General features: G+C 48.3%; 1 protein-coding gene across 1 annotated transcript in view; it reads right to left on the bottom strand.

Annotated features, from left to right (window-relative positions):
• Positions 1–21,472, bottom strand: part of LOC124476335 (tensin-2-like) — a 37,700-nt gene extending 16,228 nt beyond the window's left edge. Inside the window, exons 1-8 of the mRNA XM_047033430.1 lie at positions 20,719–21,472; positions 12,569–12,674; positions 12,086–12,123; positions 8,793–8,828; positions 4,871–4,912; positions 1,220–1,269; positions 473–656; positions 140–190 (exon numbers count right to left, since the gene is read on the bottom strand). Coding sequence (XP_046889386.1) covers positions 140–190; positions 473–656; positions 1,220–1,269; positions 4,871–4,912; positions 8,793–8,828; positions 12,086–12,123; positions 12,569–12,674; positions 20,719–20,859 — 648 coding nt within the window. The 5' untranslated portion in view covers positions 20,860–21,472. The remainder of the gene's footprint in view (positions 1–139; positions 191–472; positions 657–1,219; positions 1,270–4,870; positions 4,913–8,792; positions 8,829–12,085; positions 12,124–12,568; positions 12,675–20,718) is intronic.
• Between the last annotated feature and the right edge of the window lie 251 nt (positions 21,473–21,723).

The following is a 21,723-nucleotide window of genomic DNA, read 5'->3' as shown; positions in this document are numbered from 1 at the left end:
ACTGCAGACAGACGGGCAGGCAGGTGTGGGGGTGGGGAGGCAGGGAAGGTGGGGCAGGGGAGGTGGGGCAGGGGAGGTGGGGCAGGGAAGGTGGGGCAGGGGAGGTGGGGCAGGGGAGGTGGGGCAGGGCTACGGGTACCTTAGGGTAGAGGCGTGCGATGTCATGTCTCCTCTCAGACAGGTTGAGCAGCTGCAGATAACACAGACAAAATGATGACACACACACACACATACACACACACACACACACACATTCACACCTACAGACACACATTCACACACATACACACATATATATATATACACACATATACATAGCAAACACACACTCAGACGCATTAACCCTTACCCTACATTGTACAGTCTCTATTCTAGGGTCTAGGTCCCATGGTCTAGGTTCTGGGGTGTAAAATAGAAGGTAAAGGATTCTAGGTGGTGAGGTGTATGTTTTATGTATGTATGTTTTGTTCACCAGGAACTTGTCCTGGTGTTTGGACTTGAGCATGGCAGCGACCTCCTTCAGGTTGGCACGGTAACGCTGCTCTTCCAGCAGGGGGGGGAAGAACACAGAGATGATCCTCTCTGTGATGTAGGTCAGGTCAAAGTCATAGTGGCTCTCCATCACACGATCCATCACTCTGTCCACACTGAAGCTCCTGAAGGGAGAGTGGAGGGGGGAGGAGAAAAGGGGAGAAGACAGAGGGGGGAGGAGAGGAGAGGTTGAGGGGAGAGAGGAGGGGGGGAGGAGAGGGGAGAAGACAGAGGGGAGGAGAGGTTGAGGGGAGAGGAAAGAGGAAAGAGGAGGGGAAGGGGGAGGGGGAGAGAGGGGGGGGAGGAGAGGGGCGAAGACAGAGGGGGAGGGGAGGGGAGAGGAGAAGGGAAAGGGGAGAAGAGAGGAAGGTGAGAGGTAGAGTAGGGTGAGGGTGAGAGGTGGAGGAGGTTGAGGGTGAGAGGTGGAGGAGGGTGACAGGTGGAGGAGGGTGAGAGGTGGAGGAGGATGACAGGTGGAGGAGGGTGAGAGGTGGAGGAGGATGACAGGTGGAGGAGGGTGAGAGGTGGAGGAGGGTGGAGGAGGGTGAGAGGTGGAGGAGGATGACAGGTGGAGGAGGGTGAGAGGTGGAGGAGGGTGGAGGAGGGTGAGAGGTGGAGGAGGATGACAGGTGGAGGAGGGTGAGGGTGAGAGGTGGAGGAGGATAAGAGGTGGAGGTAGTGATGTTACCTGGGCAGCGTGCTCCTCTGCTTTGTGTAGGTCAGAGATTTGGTGGAGCCCTGAGGAGACAACACACAGTCAGAGGGGAGGGGAGAGAGGAGGAGAGAGGAGGGGAAGTGAGGAGGGGAGAGGAGGAGAGGTGGAGAGGAGACAGGAGGAGAGGAGACATGAGGAGAGAGGAGACATGAGAGAGGAGACATGAGGAGAGAGGAGACATGAGGAGAGAGGAGGAGACATGAGGAGAGAGGAGACATGAGGAGAGAGGAGGAGACATGAGGAGAGAGGAGACATGAGGAGAGAGGAGGAGACATGAGGAGAGAGGAGACATGAGGAGAGAGGAGACATGAGGAGAGAGGAGGAGACATGAGGAGAGAGGAGGAAACATGAGGAGAGAGGAGACATGAGGAGAGAGGAGGAGACATGAGGAGAGAGGAGACATGAGGAGAGAGGAGGAGACATGAGGAGAGAGGAGACATGAGGAGAGAGGAGGAGACATGAGGAGAGAGGAGGAGACATGAGGACAGAGGAGACATGAGGAGAGAGGAGACATGAGGAGAGAGGAGGAGACATGAGGAGAGAGGAGACATGAGGAGAGAGGAGGAGACATGAGGAGAGAGGAGGAGACATGAGGAGAGAGGAGACATGAGGAGAGAGGAGACATGAGGAGAGAGGAGAGATGAGGAGAGAGGAGGAGACATGAGGAGAGAGGAGACATGAGAAGAGAGGAGGAGACATGAGGAGAGAGGAGGAGACATGAGGAGAGAGGAGGAGACATGAGGAGAGAGGAGACATGAGGAGAGAGGAGGAGACATGAGGAGAGAGGAGGAGACATGAGGAGAGAGGAGGAGACATGAGGAGAGAGGAGACATGAGGAGAGAGGAGACATGAGGAGAGAGGAGGAGACATGAGGAGAGAGGAGGAGACATGAGGAGAGAGGAGACATGAGGAGAGAGGAGACATGAGGAGAGAGGAGACATGAGGAGAGAGGAGGAGACATGAGGAGAGAGGAGACATGAGGAGAGAGGAAGAGACATGAGGAGAGAGGAGACATGAGGAGAGAGGAGACATGAGGAGAGAGAGGAGACATGAGGAGAGAGGAGGAGACATGAGGAGAGGAGACATGAGGAGAGAGGAGGAGACATGAGGAGAGAGGAGACATGAGGAGAGAGGAGGAGACATGAGGAGAGAGGAGACATGAGGAGAGAGGAGACATGAGGAGAGAGGAGGAGACATGAGGAGAGAGGACACATGAGGCGAGAGGAGACATGAGGAGAGAGGAGGAGACATGAGGAGAGAGGAGGAGACATGAGGAGAGAGGAGACATGAGGACAGAGGAGACATGAGGAGAGAGGAGGAGACATGAGGAGAGAGGAGACATGAGGAGAGAGGAGACATGAGGAGAGAGGAGACATGAGGAGAGAGGAGGAGACATGAGGAGAGAGGAGACATGAGGAGAGAGGAGGAGACATGAGGAGAGAGGAGACATGAGGAGAGAGGAGGAGACATGAGGAGAGAGGAGGAGACATGAGGAGAGAGGAGGAGACATGAGGAGAGAGGAGACATGAGGAGAGAGGAGACATGAGGAGAGAGGAGGAGACATGAGGAGAGAGGAGGAGACATGAGGAGAGAGGAGACATGAGGAGAGAGGAGACATGAGGAGAGAGGAGACATGAGGAGAGAGGAGGAGACATGAGGAGAGAGGAGACATGAGGAGAGAGGAGACATGAGGAGAGAGGAGACATGAGGAGAGAGGAGATATGAGGAGAGAGGAGGAGACATGAGGAGAGAGGAGACATGAGGAGAGAGGAAGAGACATGAGGAGAGAGGAGACATGAGGAGAGAGGAGACATGAGGAGAGAGGAGACATGAGGAGAGAGGAGGAGACATGAGGAGAGGAGACATGAGGAGAGACGAGGAGACATGAGGAGAGAGGAGACATGAGGAGAGAGGAGGAGACATGAGGAGAGAGGAGACATGAGGAGAGAGGAGACATGAGAAGAGAGGAGGAGACATGAGGAGAGAGGAGACATGAGGCGAGAGGAGACATGAGGAGAGAGGAGGAGACATGAGGAGAGAGGAGGAGACATGAGGAGAGAGGAGACATGAGGAGAGAGGAGGAGACATGAGGAGAGAGGAGACATGAGGAGAGAGGAGACATGAGGAGAGAGGAGACATGAGGAGAGAGGAGGAGACATGAGGAGAGAGGAGACATGAGGAGAGAGGAGACATGAGGAGAGAGGAGGAGACATGAGGAGAGAGGAGGAGACATGAGGAGAGAGGAGACATGAGGAGAGAGGAGGAGACATGAGGAGAGAGGAGGAGACATGAGGAGAGAGGAGGAGACATGAGGAGAGAGGAGGAGACATGAGGAGAGAGGAGACATGAGGAGAGAGGAGGAGACATGAGGAGAGAGGAGGAAACATGAGGAGAGAGGAGGAGACATGAGGAGAGAGGAGACATGAGGAGAGAGGAGGAGACATGAGGAGAGAGGAGACATGAGGAGAGAGGAGACATGAGAGAGGAGACATGAGGAGGAGACATGAGGAGAGAGGAGACATGAGGAGAGAGTAGACATGAGGAGAGAGGAGGAGACATGAGGAGAGAGGAGACATGAGGAGAGAGGAGACATGAGGAGAGAGGAGGAGACATGAGGAGAGAGGAGACATGAGGAGAGAGGAGGAGACATGAGGAGAGAGGAGGAGACATGAGGAGGAGAGGAGACATGAGGACATGAGGAGAGAGGAGACATGAGGAGAGAGGAGACATGAGGAGAGAGGAGGAGACATGAGGAGAGAGGAGACATGAGGAGAGAGGAGGAGACATGAGGAGAGAGGAGGAGACATGAGGAGAGAGGAGACATGAGACATGAGGAGAGAGGAGACATGAGGAGAGAGGAGGAGACATGAGGAGAGAGGAGGAGACATGAGGAGAGAGGAGGAGACATGATGAGAGAGAGGAGACATGAGGAGAGAGAGGAGACATGAGGAGAGAGGAGACATGAGGAGAGAGGAGACATGAGAGGAGAGAGGAGACATGAGGAGAGAGGAGACATGAGACATGAGGAGAGAGGAGGAGACATGAGGAGAGGAGACATGAGGAGAGAGGAGGAGACATGAGGAGAGAGGAGACATGAGGAGAGAGGAGGAGACATGAGGAGAGAGGAGACATGAGGAGAGAGGAGGAGACATGAGGAGAGAGGAGGAGACATGAGGAGAGAGGAGACATGAGGAGAGAGGAGACATGAGGAGAGAGGAGACATGAGGAGAGAGGAGGAGACATGAGGAGAGAGGAGACATGAGGAGAGAGGAGACATGAGGAGAGAGGAGACATGAGGAGAGAGGAGGAGACATGAGGAGAGAGGAGGAGACATGAGGAGAGAGGAGACATGAGGAGAGAAGAGACATGAGGAGAGAGGAGGAGACATGAGGAGAGAGGAGACATGAGGAGAGAGGAGACATGAGGAGAGAGGAGACATGAGGAGAGAGGAGACATGAGGAGAGAGGAGGAGACATGAGGAGAGAGGAGGAGACATGAGGAGAGAGGAGGAGACATGAGGAGAGAGGAGACATGAGGAGAGAGGAGGAGACATGAGGAGAGAGGAGGAGACATGAGGAGAGAGGAGGAGACATGAGGAGAGAGGAGGAGAGGTGTTTGGCTCACCAGGTGCTGGATGTGTCTGGATGTAGCTGTGCCTTTACGCTGCTGTGGGGAACAACACAATATATATATGTATACAATATATATATATATATATATACATATATATATATATATATATATATATATATGAACTTTATTACAGGCTCAAGGCCCACATGGTAAAAAACAATACATACACACAATTCATTAGATAGAAATATACAAGGAAAGAAGGGCTAAAAAAGGCACTCTTGCCAGTGTTCCCAGATCTTAGAGGTGTACTTGACAGAGCTGCAGCCAGGGTCTGTCATCATGTCAATTATAACATTTGTAGAGCGGTCCAGCCGACTCATAAACTTCAAAGTGAGGTTCCTGAACAAGGCCATGAAGGGGGTTAGACCCATATTACAGAACAGTTCACTGGCTCTAGTACTCCTGGGTTTTTTCAGGCGTATGCTAAGTCGTTATAGGCTACTTTCAATTTAAGCAAGCTCTCCTTCTTGTAATTCACCCAGAGTGGAGCTGTATAGAGAGGGGTGCAGTAGGCTCTAAACAGATACATTTTAACATCAAGTGTACAGTGGTGGAATTTTCTACCCAGCATGTTAGCTTGGACATAGAGCACTCTCCTCTGTCTGAACATGTCAGCATCATCCTCCAATGTGTCTGTAATAATGTGCCATAAGTATTTGGTACTATTGGACACTCCCAGAGTTTGGCCAGAAAGATGAAAGGCAGGGAACTTAATGTCCATGTCATCCTTAGTTCTACAGACCATTACCACGCTCTTCTTGGCATTATATTTAACATCAAAATCGACCCCATAATCAGAACAGATATTAAGCAGCTGTTGAAACCCACTGCTACTAGGGAATAGTAAAGCTAGGTCGTATACATACATAAAGTGGTTGACCAGGGAATCACCTATCATACAACCAGTTCTGCATCCCCCAGCTGCCTGGAAAGGTTGTCCATATAGATATTAAGCAGGGCTGGGGATAATATACTGCCCTGCCGGACCCCGTTACCAACTGTAAAAGGGGTAGATAAGATGCTCCCCCATCTTACTCTCATGCTCTGGTTCGCATACCAGTAAGCTAGGATGCGTACTAAGCTACTGGGCACACCTCTAATCTTGAGCTTATTAAACATCTTACAGTTTTTCTCGATTGCTTTGGCTCAATTCTTGAAACAGAAATGACATTCTCAAAGCTCCACGTGCATTTAGCAAAATAGCCTATATGGTTCAGCACAACTACATAGATCACCTTCAAAAGGTCATATCTCACCCAAAACAGTTAACTCATGCTTCAAAACCAAATCATTTTCCCATATAAATAGTCAGTGCCCTCAAAATGAAAAGTTCCTTCTCGATTGCTTTGGCTCATCTCTCGAAAAAAAAAATAGAACATTCTCAAACCTTTAAATACATTTGCCAAAATAACCCAGATGGTTCAGCAAAACACCATGGAACACCTGCAAAGGGTCATCTCTTTCCTAAAACAGACAACTTATCAGTCAAAACTAAATCTTTCTCTCATACAAATAGTCAGTGCCCCCAAAATGAAAAGTCCCTTTGGCATTGTGTAAACACTGCAGGTCAAAATGTTTAGATGTTTTGTCAGTATGGCAGTGGACTTTAGAAATATCTCTCATGTGCACTGTGCTACAGTTACTGTAGTAGATGTTTTCTTTCCAGAATATAATGTGTCTCAATCTACATTTAAATTTATTCATTTAGCAGATGCTTTCATCCAAAGCGACTTCCAAGAGAGCTTTACAAGAGTGCATAGGTCACTGATCATACAGTAACAACGCGATAGCCCCAAACATTTCGGGTAGCCAAAACATGAAGCATACATTGTGAAAAACCCAAATACAGAAAGTGCCAAAGAGAAGAACCATAAGAGCATGTAGCCAAACAAGTTACAACTAAACAAAATGAACCTCAAAAGTGCAAGAGTGCACCTGTAGAAAAGCAAGCAACAATACTGTAATGTATGCTTCATGTTTTGGCTAACCACAATGTTTTTGTGGCTATCTCATTGTTTAGGATCATTGACCTATGCACTTTTGTAAAGCAGACAGCTTGGAAGTCGCTTTGGATAAAAGCGTCTGCTAAATGAATACATGTAAAATGTAAATGTGTATCAAACAGAAAAAAGATTACAGTAATTCAAGAGTAACCTACAAGGTTTCATATCACATATTGCACTTATACTGCCATGGAAATTGTTACTGTAATTGCCATACATCATGGTTACTGTTACAGGAAATGTGTACAGCACAATATACTTTCATACAATAAGCACATCAAAACTAACATTATGTATAACCTACACTAGTAGTATGAGTAACCACAGTAAGTTTCAGGCAAGTGACCCCCTCCTAGTCAGAGTTGCAGAGGGTGCATTTCATGGCAAGAAGGAAACACATACAGTAAGAAAGTAAAGCAAAGCTGGAGTTTCACTAGTTGTCGTCCTCACTGTCTGTCTGGCCACAGATTTCATTGACATCACATCTGATGTTCTCCCTTACGATGCAACAGGGGAAGAATTGTTGTTCATGCCGCAACAATCCCCTACACTGATCTGCTGTGACATCATCACAAGCAGCATCCATTGGCTGGAGCAGGGACCTCTGGTTTTGAGCCCGATGCTCATAAACCCTCCACCTCCATGCAGAAAAAACCTCCTGGATAGGTTTAAGGAATGGGGAGTTAGGTGATATGAGCACCATTAGCATTCTTTGATGGGCAGTGAATCCTGATGAGCGGGTGACGGTGGAAGCTTACATTGTCCCACACAATGACAAATGTAAGAAAGTGGTCTCATGTAGAGGGATAAGATCGGAGTGCAGGCAGTCCAAGGACACCAGGAGTGTCTGGGTATTGTATGGGCCAAGACTGGGAATGTGGGTGACTACACCATTCTCTGAAATGGCAGCACAAACAGTGATGTTTCCCCCGAGCTGGCCTGGGACAAGCTCTAAATATTTGATGGAAGGATTTACACTCCTGGATAGCTCCTGTCAGCTAACTAAACTTACTGTGTGATTGGTGATCGGATGTGTCCCCTTGTTTAGTAAAGTTATACTTGCACCTGACAATGACTGTAAGCAGATGATCCAAGAGATCCATATTACAGTATATACCATTATGTTTTTCATGGTATTATGTGCCTGAAAGATTTTGACAGTGGAGTGAACTATTGTGCAGGTGATGATGTACACAAGGAAATTATGCCAATATGTTTTGCAGAGAACAACCACTTGACTGAGAAATAACAGTCAGTTTAGACCAGCAAGATATTTTCAATTGATAGTTGGCCTAATTGAAGGCAATTATACCTAACCATTTCAAAGATGTGCAAAATCATTTGAAATGTGTGCAAACTGTAGGCAATTGCACTTGTCATTTACAAGGATGTGCTAATACAATTGCAATTTGATTAAAGGAATGAACAATTCCAATCTGTTGTGAACAAGTGCCCAGCGGTTTGGAGGTTTGCACGTGTTGTTTTGAGAATGTCATTTCTGTTTCGTGAAATGAGCCAAACCAATTGAGAAAAACTGTAAAGTGATGGAGGCGGTCAAATGCTTTGAATGCATCAATAAACCCTACAAGCATAGTAGAGCCCTGCCTTCTATATGTGTCTATTGCCTCTTTCAGAGCATAAATACATAGGTCGGTGCTTGGGCTTAAAGCCAAATTGATCAGTCAGTGGTGGTTATGTATTCACTTATCCTGTCAAGGATTAATCTTTCTAGCACTTTGGAGAGAATACTGGCAAGTGCTATGGGTCTATAGTTATCAATACTTTTTTAATCAATTTTACCAGCCTTGTCATTTGACATCACATCCTCCTGGAGAAGCCAGACACAGACTGACACATGGAGGGCAGAGGAGAGGAAGAGAGATAGATAGATAAGGAGATGTTCTCACCAGATCGGAGGAGGCAGGGATACATGTTGTGGTCACCTGGAACAGAAAGGCAACATTACATCTACACCTCTTAGGCCTGCCCTCTCCCTGCCCTCCTCTCTCTCTCTCTCTCTCTCTCTCTCTCTCTCTCTCTCTCCCTACTCCGTCTTTCTGTCTCTCTTTCTCTCTCTCTCTCTCTCTCTCTCCCTCTTTCTCTCCCTGCCCTGTCTCTTTTCATTTTGTTAGGCTTTATTGGCATGAAAGAACAAATGTTCATATTGCCTAAGCAACAGAGGAATTACTGAAATATGCTATTCTATATAATGAATATTTATACACACATACACACACACACATACACACACACACACACACATATACACAAACATATACACTCCCACATGTGTTGCACACTTGGACACACTGTCTTCCAGGCGTGCAGATGTTTTATACTTTTTATTTGTCTTCATACAGGGGTACATGCTAGTTCCTCAATCTGGCTACCTCTCTTCGCGCTCTCTCGGTCCTCCTCTCTCATTCCCGCGAGCACTTGCTCCCGCCCCGTTTTCCCGACAAGAAAGGACCCCTTATAGCTGCCTGAAGTGCCTGTCTGAACCTTAACAATTGCAACCCTATTTGTTTTACAAAACTATGATGATTGACATTATGAATGAACAAAACAAACTAAATTAACAAACACAGTCACAACAATGGTACATCAAAGTAGGGGGGGGGGGGGGGTCCCGTGCCGATTACCCCAATCTCACTGAGGGTCCCACACATGCACACACATAATAATTTGTATATGTTTAATTTACATTTACATTTATTCATTTAGCAGACACCTTTATCTAAAGTTACTTCCAAGAGAGTGCTTTACAAGTGCATAGGTCACTGATCATAACAACGAGGTAGCCGTTGGCTAAAATTGGAAGAGACGATCTGGCTGCTGAGGATTTCTTTTAGAAAAAATGCATTTGTGGATCAAAGCGCGTCAGGAAACTTCCAAAAATCCACACGAACGAATGCAAGGATTCACACCAACGAATGCAGGGATTTGTAACTTATGCAAACTAATGTAATAGGGTCATTTATTTGTGAATCGCGTTACAATTGTGAATCACGAAATACATTTGTGAATCGTGTTACGTTTGTTTGAATCGTGTTACGTTTGTTTGTTTGAATCGTGTTATGTTTGTATGAATCGTGTTACGTTTGTTTGGATCGTGTTAAATTTGTTTGAATCGTGTTGCGTTTGTTTGTTTGAATTATGAAACTAATCTAACTCCATAGGTTCGACTCCTGGTGAGAGGCCCGTATGCCTCTGACGGAGCTTGCAAGACCACGTCTGTTACATACAGGAGGGGCTGGTGTGTGCGTGTAGTAGTGTGTGTTGTGGTGTGTGTGTGTGTTGCCTACAGGAGGGGCTGGTGTGGTATGGAAGCAGAACTCCTTATCTGGATGTTTCATTGTGCTCTTCAGGAAGTGACACAAGCCTTGAGGGGTGTGTCTTCCCTGTTTGTGATCAAAATACTATCTTTGAACTAGGGAGAGAGGAGTACAGAGGAGGGAAGAGATTTGGAGGGAGGAGAAGAGATGGACGGAAGAAAGAGAGGAAGGAGAAAAGAGAGGAAAGAGGAGAGTTGGAGGGAGGAGAGATGGAGGGAGGAGAGATGGAGGGGTTTGTTTTCGGTCTCATGATGTGAGCCAACAGCAACACAGCAGACAGGAAGCAGGAAAAACATGATATGACAGGATATGACACGGCACACAGGATGTAGAGGAACAGTGCAAACATCAAACTATTCCTGAACAACCACAACATGGAAATAACTAGGAACCCCCCTCCTCTCCTTTTCCTCTCTCTTTCCCCTCTCTCTTTCTTTCTATACCCAACCCTAACAGTAACAGTTCTATACCTCCTCCTCTCCTCTCCAAAATGTTTCCATGATTGTCTTTTTGTTTCCATCAGCCTTTCTCTCTCTCTGTCTCTCTTATCTCTCTCTCTCTCTCTCTCTCTCTCTCTCTCTCTCTCTCTCTCTCTCTCTCTCTCTCTCTCTCTCTCTCTCTCTCTCTCTCTCTTATTCTCTCTCTCTCTCTTTCTCTTCTATACCTCCCTTCCCCCTTTACTTATTTTCCTTATTTTCCCGCCAATCCAGTGTATGAGTGTGTGAGTTTGTAAGGGGCCTGCAGCAGGGGAAATTTACTCCCGAACAAACACAGTAGATTCCATGTCCCGGGCCAACCCTTACACACACCAGCCATATACACACACACCACCCTTACACACACACCTCCACCCTTACACACACACCTCCTACTGTCCTCCACCCCTCTTTCTCCATGGACCCCTCCTGTCTCTCACTCCCTCTCTCTCTCTCTCTCTCTCTCTCTCTCTCTCTCTCTCTCTCTCTCTCTCTCTCTCTCTCTCTCTCTCTCTCTCTTCCTCCACCCATTCTCTCGCTCTCTCTGTGTCCCTAGAACCTAATCCCAAAACCTAAATCCTGGAATCTGACACTTGCCAGACCAGACCAGGCTATCCCAGACTATACCAGACCAGGCAAGACTAGCCCAGACAAAACCAGGCCAGACCAAACTATACCAGACTATACTAGACCAGGACTACAGCTAGTAGAGACAGAGAGACATTTCTCTGGCATCTCTTCTGACTGTATGACACAGTAAACAGTAACCGCACCAACACACACACACACAAACACACACACAAACATAAACACACATATATACACACACACATAAACACATACACATAAACAAACACAGGAATTCACCCACAGTCTCCCTTCTCCAAATCAAACAGAGATTTTGGACAAAAATAAACACAAGTAAACAAACATCATTAGCATCACTGAAACCCTCCCCTCTGCAATCCCCCTCCCTCCTAACCCACTCCCTCTTCTCCTTTCCTCTCCCACCCCTCTCCCCCCTCCTCTCCCCCCACCCCCCCACTTCCCTCCCCCCTCCCTGTTCTCCTCCCTTCTCCCTCCCTCCCTCCCTCCCTATACCTCCTAACCCTGTCCCTCCCTACCTCCTTACCCTGTCCTCCCCTCCCTCCTCTCCTCCCTCCCCCCACCTCCGAACCCCGTTCCTCCCCCTACCTCCTCCACTCCCTCCTCTCTATTCCGCCCTTCCTTCTCTCTCCCCCTTCGTCCACTCCCTCCCAGCAGACCATATTTTCCAGCTCTAGATAAGGAGGGACTGTTCTCTCTGAGCAGAGCAGGGGCAGACACACTTAAATAAAACAGCCAGTGTTTTGGCTGTTGTGTGCGTGCGTATGTGTGTGTGTGTCTTACCTTAGCTTCACATTTTCTGTGGGTGGCTGTTTTACACACTGAGAAGAAAAAGAGAGAAGGAAGGAGGAGAGGGTAAGGAAAGGGTTCATTAAAAAACATTTGCTGATGTAAGACAATGGTAGAGGGAGAGAGAGTCAGAGAGGGAGGGAGGGAGACAGAGAGAGAGACAATTATAGAGGGATATAGAGAGACAGAGAGGGAGACAGAGAGAGACAGAGAGAGGGACAGAGAGGGAGACAGAAAGACAGAGAGACAGAGAGAGAGAGACAGAGAGAGAGAGACAGAGAGGGAGACAGAGAGACAGAAAGGGAGAGAGAGAGAGAGAGACAGAACGGGAGATGGAGAGGTAGACAGAGAGAGAGAGAGACAGAACGGGAGATGGAGAGGTAGACAGAGAGAGAGAGAGACAGAACGGGAGATGGAGAGGTAGACAGAGAGAGAGACAGACAGAACGGGAGACAGACAGAGAGAGAGAGAGATCACCTCTGCAGAAGGAGCCCACATAGTCCACACTCTGCTGACACACACAACACTGACGCCTCTTCTTAAAGGTCTTCTCCTTGAAGGAATGGGGCTCCCCTTTCCCCACCTACCACAGAGAGAGGGAGTAAGTAAGTAAGTAAGACTTTATTTATATAGCACATTTCATACAGGAATTGCAGCTCAAGGTGCTTAACATAAAATCAACAAAAACAATAATACAAGTGATAAAAGTAATCAAACATAGACTAGCCGCACTCTATCTGCAGTCTCTCGAATCTGTCTTAGACCCGAGCTGCCTCGTGCAGTTTTCACACACATAACAACCCAGACAAGCCGCACTCTATCTGCGTTCTCTCGAATCCGTCTTGGATCCGAGCTGCCTCGTGCAGTTTCCAAACATATAACAACCCAGACAAGCCGCACTCTATCTGCGGTCTCTCGAATCATTCTTGGATCCGAGCTGCCTCGTGCAGTTTCCACACACATAACAACCCAGACAAGCCGCACTCTATCTGCGGTCTCTCAAATCCGTCTTGGATCTGAGCTGCCTCGTGCAGTTTCCAAACATATAACAAAACACATGCACTCTTGCAGTCTTTGTGGTTTCTCAATAATTAAAAAAAAAAAAAAAAAAAGTAAAATAATAATAATAATAATAATAAAAGCTACAGAATAACAAAATACAATAACTCAACAAAATTGATAAAATGTAACACATAATAGTGCAAGTCAAACACAAGCCACAATCTTTTTGGGAATACAAAGCAAATCTATAAAAACAATAATATAACTACTACCAGTTGTAAGGCCCTTCTGAGATAAAAATTAGTTAAATGCTTTGGTAATAAGGTAGGTTTTAAGCTGTCTTAGAATCATATAGTCTTTAAAATGTCTAGAGGGAGGGAGGGAGGGAGGGAGGGAGGGAGGGAGGGAGGGAGGGAGGGAGGGAGGGAGGGAGGGAGGGAGGGAGGGAGGGAGGGAGGGAGGGAGGGAGGGAGGGAGGGAGGGAGGGAGGGAGGGAGGGGTATTCACAGGTCAGACATACACCTGTAAACACATCCTGTCTCTCAGGCATATTACATTTTGACAGTTCTTCTCTGTCTGGTTCTGCTGTCTGGTTTTGCTGTCTTGTTCTGCTCTGTCTGGTTCTGCTCTGTCTGGTTCTGCTGTCTGGTTCTGCTGTGTCTGGTTCTGCTCTGTCTGGTTCTGCTGTCTGGTTCTGCTCTGTCTGGTTCTGCTGTCTGGTTCTGCTGTCTGGTTCTGCTCTGTCTGGTTCTGCTCTGTCTGGTTCTGCTGTCTGGTTCTGGTTCTATTGTCTTGTTCTGGTTCTACTGTCTGGTTATGATGTCTGGTTCTGGTTCTACTGTCTGTTTCTACTGTCTGGTTCTACTGTCTGGTTCTGCTGTTTGGTTATACTGTGTGGTTCTACTCTGGTTCTGCTGTCTGGTTCTGGTTATACCAGGGGTCCCTAAACTTTTTTCTGCGAGGGACAGATATTCTTTCCTTTCTTTAATTTGGGTCCGGGTCGGTCTGTAACAAAAAATTACTTGGGCTGGATTCTACCAGTATTATTGTGGAGATTTTATTAGGATTTTAAATGTATTTATTATGCTAGTTGAGTTTATTATTTTTGTTATGCTCCGTACATCCGCCTTAAAAGATCATTATGCTGTTGAATCTGCTGTCTGGTTCTGCTGTCTGGTTCTGCTGTCTGGTTCTGGTTCTACTGTCTGGTTCTGCTGTCTGGTTCTGCTGTCTGGATCTGGTTCTACTGTCTGGTTCTGTTGTCTTGTTCTGCTGTCTGGTTCTGGTTCTACTGTCTGGTTCTGCTGTCTGGTTCTACTGTCTGGTTCTACTGTCTGGTTCTGCTGTCTGGTTCTACTGTCTGGTTCTGCTGTCTGGTTCTGCTGTCTGATTCTACTGTCTGGTTCTGCTGTCTGGTTCTGCTGTCTGGTTCTGGTTCTACTGTCTGGTTCTGCTGCCTGGTTCTACTTCCTGGTTCTGCTGTCTGGTTCTACTGTCTGGTTCTGCTGTCTGGTTCTGGTTCGGTCTGGTTCTGCTGTCTGGTTCTGCTGTCTTGTTCTACTGTCTGGTTCTGCTGTCTGGTTCTGCTGTCTGGTTCTGGTGTGTGTGAGAGTGTGTCTGTGAGAGTGAGTGTGTGAATGTGAGTGTGCATGTGTGCCTGTGCATGTGAGTGTGTGTGTGTGTTTATGTGAGTGTGTGAGTGTGTGTGTGAGTGTGTGTGTCTGGAGGGTGGGACAGGCAGCAGTGGAACAGAGACAGCTTGTTCCAGAGGTGAGGTCAGTGCTACAGTGTGACACATTTCCTGTTCCTGCTGTACACACCAGCCCTTCCTCCCTCACTGGCATAACCCTAACCCCCTCCCCTCCTGAGGCTAACAGACTAGGATGCAAGGAGACTAGGAGACTAGTAGAAGAGAGGGTTTAACCCTTGTGCTGCCTTTGGGTCACAATGACCCATCGTTGTGCTCCGACAACTTTGCCCAATACAAAAACAAATAAAAAGCACTTTCTTTTAACCTTCGTGCTGAGGGGGGTGTGAGACAGCCCGACGGTTTAAATAAAATGCTTCACTTCATTTTTGTATGAGGTAAAGTTGTCGCAACACTAGGGGGTCACAATGACTGAAGGGTCACACTGACCCGAAGATAACACAAGGGTTAAGACTAATAAGGAAAGACTTGAAAGGTTACGGGCTAGTAGTTAGGTTTAGAGGCTAGTAGGGAGGGTTAGAGGCCATTAACAAGGGTTAGAGGCTAGTGGGGAGGCCAGGGAACATTAGAGGCTAGAGAAGAGGCCAGGGAACATTAGAGGCTAGAGAGGAGGCCAGCAGGGAAGGTTAGAGGCTAGAGAGGAGGCCAGCAGGGAAGGTTAGAGGCTAGAGAGGAGGCCAGCAGGGTTAGGGTTAGAGGCTAGCAGACTGGACAATGTTATCATGTCTCTGCTGCCTGCAGCTCCTCAGCCTGGCAGACAACACTGACAAGGAACTCTACTGAGACACACACACACACGTGTTTACACACACACACTCTCACACATGTTCATACACATCTAACAGACGTGGTCTTGCACCCTCACTGGGGTCGAACACGCCACCTCTTACCTCCAGAGTGGGACCACTACTAGCTACGCCAACGAAAAGCTAGCTATTTGTTGACGCGGGTGGCCTGTTATATACCTGAGGAGTCAGTTTCACCGATACACACCGGCTACACACACATACACATTTAGTCATTTAGCAGACACTTTTATCCAAAGCGACTTCAAAGAGAGAGCTTTACAAAAACTGCATAGGTCAATGATCATAAACAATGAGATAGCCCTCAAAAAACATTGCACGAAGCAACTTGCAATCGTCATTGGATGGCCTTTATAAATGAATGGGAGAGGTAATGACACAGCAAAACTGCCCATGGTGGGAGAGGAGGGGGAGAGCAGGGGGAGAGGAGGGGGAGAGGAGGGTGCGTCATATGACTGGCCTCTAACTTCTCCAGGAGACGGTCTGGGCTCGGGATCCTGTGACGTGTATTACGGACAGAAGTTGCTTTCCCCGTAATTTAATACAACCACGTAGCGGCAATTTGGTAAAAACTCACAACCCTAAAAGAACCAGCACGAACCAGTACGAACCCTCAGAACAGGCTAGAAACAACATCCCAAGTTCTCCCATCCTACTGCGCACAAACATGCTCTACTGTCCATGAGACGGAGGAACATCAGCTTGGTCAGAAATCATTCAGAAAATAGGTTTACGACGAGCGTGCGCGCAGCTGGTACACGCCATCCTTCTGTCAGATACAGCCCGAGCGTGCGCGCGTGCCTGTCCGAGCTCTTGCTGTCCAGGGAAGCATCGTACAGCCGAAGTACCCCCATGCTCTGTTGCGCAACTACACAATTACAGATATATTTATACCAGTATCGTTAACTTAACAGTAAAGATAAAAGCCGATCCGTTCTTACCTTAGTACTCATTCTGTCTTTCAGTCCAAGTTTGAGACTTTTGTCGATTTTTTATTCTGAAGAAGTCTCACATTCTAATGAAAAGTACTCAAAACATAGTTCGCGACTGGGAGTTGAGTTGTTGTCGTGAGCCCCGTCCTCCCTCCGTGCTCCAGGGAGGGGCGGAGTTAGAGAGGAAAGGCGAGTGCAGATTATGTTACTGGAATTCCTCGCTGTGATTGGTCAAATGAGGGAGGGTAAAGAAAAGGGTTTATTGGCTAAAAGTGAGAATTAGGTATGTGATTTCTGGGGGCAAGTCAAAGTAATCCAACAACGCATGTAGAAAAAGCATGAGGGCCATAATGGTTTTTCATATGATATACCATGCAACTGGTTAGCAGACCAAACATGACTGGTTGCTCCTCTCACCTCGCCGGCAGGACGAGTCATTAGAACGATCACGTCAGCTGCCTTTGGCGGGAGTAGGAGGCCCTCAATTATAAACAGGACCGCGCAGACAGCCCAGCACGCGCTTTACCCACTAGCATTACTATTACTAGCACGGGGAACAGATGACTCGTGGGTTTATGCCACATTTAGTTTGATAGCGACATCTAGTGGTGTAAATGTGTAACAACAAAACTGACGCAGAACTATCCACATTTACACAAAAAAGTAACCAGGGTTCTGTTCTCTTGCAGAGAAACTGTAATTGGCAAACCAGTTATATTATTTTAATCTGTCCTGAGTACAGCCCATAGAAGCCAAAGCATCTCGATCGCCTCCTGATGGCTGGCTGCAGTATAGGTCATAAATCCCGCCCCTCCATGTTAGCGGATGGGTGATGAACCAAACAAAAAAATCGAAGTGCACGTCTAATACAGTTTTTTCAAATATGTTTTCTGTCATTATAGGTAGTTCTTATCACGCTGTTGGCTTCTAACTATTGGTTTTTAATTTGTTGTTTGACGATATAAAAAGGGGTTAGTGTGTGCTTGCGATTGGGTCGGGCGAGTGCCAATCGGGACCGAGATACCGCGCCTTCACCACCCGATTACTACTGTGCACTCTGGCTACAAATGACGTCACCAGCGCAAGATGGCAGCACCCATATCCGGGATATTTTGGCTTCATTTTCATCCCATGTGAGGAAGCGGAGTTGTTACTTCTTGGTACAGCCTAGTATTTGGAGGTACTGATGCATGCTGGGTAGAGGACAGGGTGCATGCTGGGTAGAGATACAAGGTGCATGTTGGGTAGAGAGACAAGGTGCATGCTGGGTACAGAGACAGAGTGCATATTGGGTAAAGAAACGGTGCATGCTGGGTAGAGACGAGGAGGAGAGGTGAGAAGGGAGGAGGGGGACTGGGGAAGGGGTGCGGGTGAGGATTAGGAGAGGTGAGGAGGGAGGAGGGGGACTGGGGAAGGGGTGAGGGTAAGGAGAGGTGAGGAGGGAGGAGGGGGACTGGGGAAGGGGTGCGGGTGAGGGTAAGGAAAGGTGAGGAGAGAGGAGGGGGACTGGGGAAGGGGTGAGGGTAAGGAGAGGTGAGGAGGGAGGAGGGGGACTGGGGAAGGGGTGAGGGTGAGGGTAAGGAGAGGTGGAGGGAGGAGGGGGACTGGGGAAGGGGTGAGGGTGGGGGTAAGGAGAGGTGGAGGGAGGAGGGGGACTGGGGAAGGGGTGAGGGTGGGGGTAAGGAGAGGTGGAGGGAGGAGGGGGACTGGGGAAGGGATGAGGGTGGGGGTAAGGAGAGGTGGAGGGAGGAGGGGGACTGGGGAAGGGGTGAGGTATTTGCTAATCTTCCTGGTATTTCCTGCCCAGTAAAACATGTCTGTAGCTACATCTCCGCTGGACCATGGTGATGAAGAAAGGATGGAGGAGGAGGGAGGAGAGGTTGGGGAGAGAGTAAGTAAGTGCAGGGGCACCTCTGCAGGACAGGAAGCTGGGGGGGCTGGAGCTGGGGAGGGGATCCAGCTGTTGGTCTGGGAACTGAAGTCAGGGTCACATTCTCAACTACAAATAGAAGAGAAGCAGATTGTCTTGAGAAATGGAGAGGAAGAGAGAGAAAGATAGAGATAAAGATTGAGATAGGGACAAAGAGGTAGACAGAGAGAAAGTGATACAGAGATAGTGACAGTTACAAAAAGAAAGAGACGTAGAGACATAGAGAAAGAGAAATAGAGAGAGTGAGGGGGAGGGGGAGGGAGGAGGAGGAGAGGGAGAGGGAGGGGGAGGCTGTGTTGTGGAGGAATGATTGTGCAAGACAGCACTAAGCCAAAGAGTTGATGAATAACAGCTGTTGAAGAAGAAAGGGAGCTGGAATGAAGGAGAGAACAAGTTAGAGACAGAGAGAGGGAGGGAGAGAGGGAGGGGGAGAGAGAGAGGATGGAAGAGAGGGAGGGAGAGAGGATGGAAGAGAGGAAGGGAGGATGAGAGAGGATGGAAGAGAGGGTGGGAGAGAGGGAGGAAGAGAGGGTGGGAGAGAGAGGATGGAAAAGAGGGTGGGAGAGAGGGAGGGAGAGAGGGTGGGAGAGAGGGAGGAAAGGAGATACTCAAGTGTTCTGGTGTTCTAGGGTTCTAACACTGGAGTCTAGGGTTCTATCACTCTGGTGTTCTGATGAGCTCATTCACTCCATGACAGCAACATGTGAAAAACTGTCAATCCTCCACAAGCGAACGTAAAATAATTTCCCAGTCCATTGACCCCCTCTACTGCCCCTACCCCTACCCCTACCGCCACAGTCCCACCCTGCTGCCCCGCTGCCACAGTCCCCCCCTGCTGCCCCTGCTGCCCCCCCCCCCCCCACACCAGCTGGCCAACTCCCTCCCTGCTGCCCCCTGCTTATTGTCGTGGGTTATGGTTAGAGCTTACTGGGTTAACACTTGGTCTGGCTCTCCAGGAGAGAGCTGTCTGTCTGTCCACCTGTCTGTCTGTCTGTCTGTCTGTCTGTCTGTCTGTCTGTCTGTCTGTCTGTCTGTCTGTCTGTCTGTCTGTCTGTCTGTCTGTCTGTAACCACATCTCAGCTACCAGACACAGTGTAAAGTAACATCTCAGCTACCAGACACAGTGTAAAGTAACATCTCTACCACCAGACACAGTGTAAAGTAACATCTCTACCACCAGACACAGTGTAAAGTAACATCTCAGCTACCAGACACAGTATAAAGTAACATCTCAGCTACAAGACACAGTGTAAAGTCACATCTCTACTACCAGACACAGTGTAAAGTAACATCTCATTTACCGGATACAGTGTAAAGTAACATCTCAGCTACCAGACACAAAAAAGAGAGACAGAAAGAAAACAGAGAAGCCGAAAACTGAATAGATTAAAGCAGAGCAGAGTACAATAGAGTACAGAAGAGTATAGGAGAGTCCTCATCAAGTACTCATCAACGATGCAAACGATGTTTTGTTTCAAAACCTTTTCTTCACACACAGTGAAAGCAGAGGAGAGTCACGTGTGTGTAAAAGAAACAGCCGCCATGGAGGAACTACACATGCTAGCAACCACACTGACATCACTGATTTCAGAACGCCGGTTGCTGTTCTAATGGCTTGCAAGCCATTAAAACAGCAACCCCTGGTCCCAGTTTTGTATAGGTCACCGATTTCGGTATAACACCGGCATGCTGTCAAAGCACACAGAGGGCGGCACTATGCCGGCATTGTTTGGTTCAGTGTAAACAATCAAAGCAGACGTAGTGGCAGGTTTTCTTTACGGCAACTTTGCAGGGCCTCTGGCAGCGGGACACAACAGCTGCTCAAGACTTTGGCCTCCAGATCAAGGTTTCCACAATGCACTGCACGTGCTGGAGCATTGGGAATAACACCAGATGACACACACACATGCTCGCACACACACATGCTTGCACACACACATACAGATAAACAAATGCACACAAAAAATTTCACATTCTCAGACACGTTCACACTCCAAAACTTGTACACAGCCGAAGCCAGCACAAACACATAAAGTAACTAGTATACTAACACCACATCTCAGTGATGCTGTCCACAACAGCTCTATTGTTTCCCACTAGCTGTTGCTGCCTCCAGCGATGTCATACAAACACAGCCTAGATAGATGAATCCTGCCTTTGGCTTGGACAAACCTAACCCTAAAAGTAGTTGATATTTTAACAAGCTAACGCAACCCCCCCCCCCTCCCCCAACCGCCCCCTGCTCTCACCTTGGTCTGCTTCATGGTTCCCCCGCCCTGGGGGCCGTGTCTCGGGGCCCTGCCCTGGGGGCCGTGTCTCGGGGCCCCCGGCCTCAGCTCCAGGGCTGTCTGGTCCTCAGCACACCAGTCCACACTCAGAGCACAACCCATAGAGACACTGCTGCTCTCTCTCTGTTTACATCTGGCCCCCCTCTCTTTCACTTGCCTTCTCTCTCTCTCTCTCTCTCTCTCTCTCTCTCTCTCTCTCTCTCTCTCTCTCTCTCTCTCTCTCTCTCTCTCCCTCCCAGGCTCTGTCCTCCAGCCCAGGCGATCAGGCAGCTGTTTATGCAAGGCATAAACAGGCAGCAAGGAGAAGAGTGTAGAGAGGGAGGAGAGAGGGAGGAGAGAGGGAGGAGAGGTGAGGCCCTTCCCCCCTTCCTGGTGTTCCCTCTTGCTGTCCTGTCTGCTACTGAGTGGCTACTCTCTTTCTCTCTCTCTCTCTTTCTTTCTCTGTCATTCCCTCTCTCCCTCCCTCTCTCTCTCTCCTTCTCTCTCTCTTCCTGTCTCAAACTCACATATGCAGTACCCTCCCTGTTCATAGAGTCAAACTGATGTAAACTGTCTCTCTCCACACTCACAATATAAACAACTTAACGTGTCTCTACTTCACACACATGCAAGCCATCTACTTTCTCTCTTTCTGAATTTCTGATTGAACACAACTGTTCTCGCTCTCCAGATCTCCATCTCTTTCTCTTCACCTCTCCCTCTGCCTTCTACTCTGTGTCTGGCACGCACACACACACACACGCACACACATATGCGCACATACACACGCGCACACACACGCGCACACACACACGCACACACAATACTTCTCTGTTTCTTGGTCCCTCAATCCATCTTAAACCCCTAGTGTTTTCGTGCTCTTGCACACGTATACACACACACTCACTCATACACACACACCATACAGTCAAATGAATCACACACACATACACACTCACCAGACATTGTTTGTACTGTTTAAATAGC

Source organism: Hypomesus transpacificus, chromosome 14 (assembly GCF_021917145.1).
Source record: "Hypomesus transpacificus isolate Combined female chromosome 14, fHypTra1, whole genome shotgun sequence".
In the NCBI taxonomy this organism is placed as follows: Eukaryota; Metazoa; Chordata; class Actinopteri; order Osmeriformes; family Osmeridae; genus Hypomesus; species Hypomesus transpacificus.
Note: the sequence above shows the minus strand (reverse complement) of the source record. Positions and strands in the feature narration are given on the sequence as shown.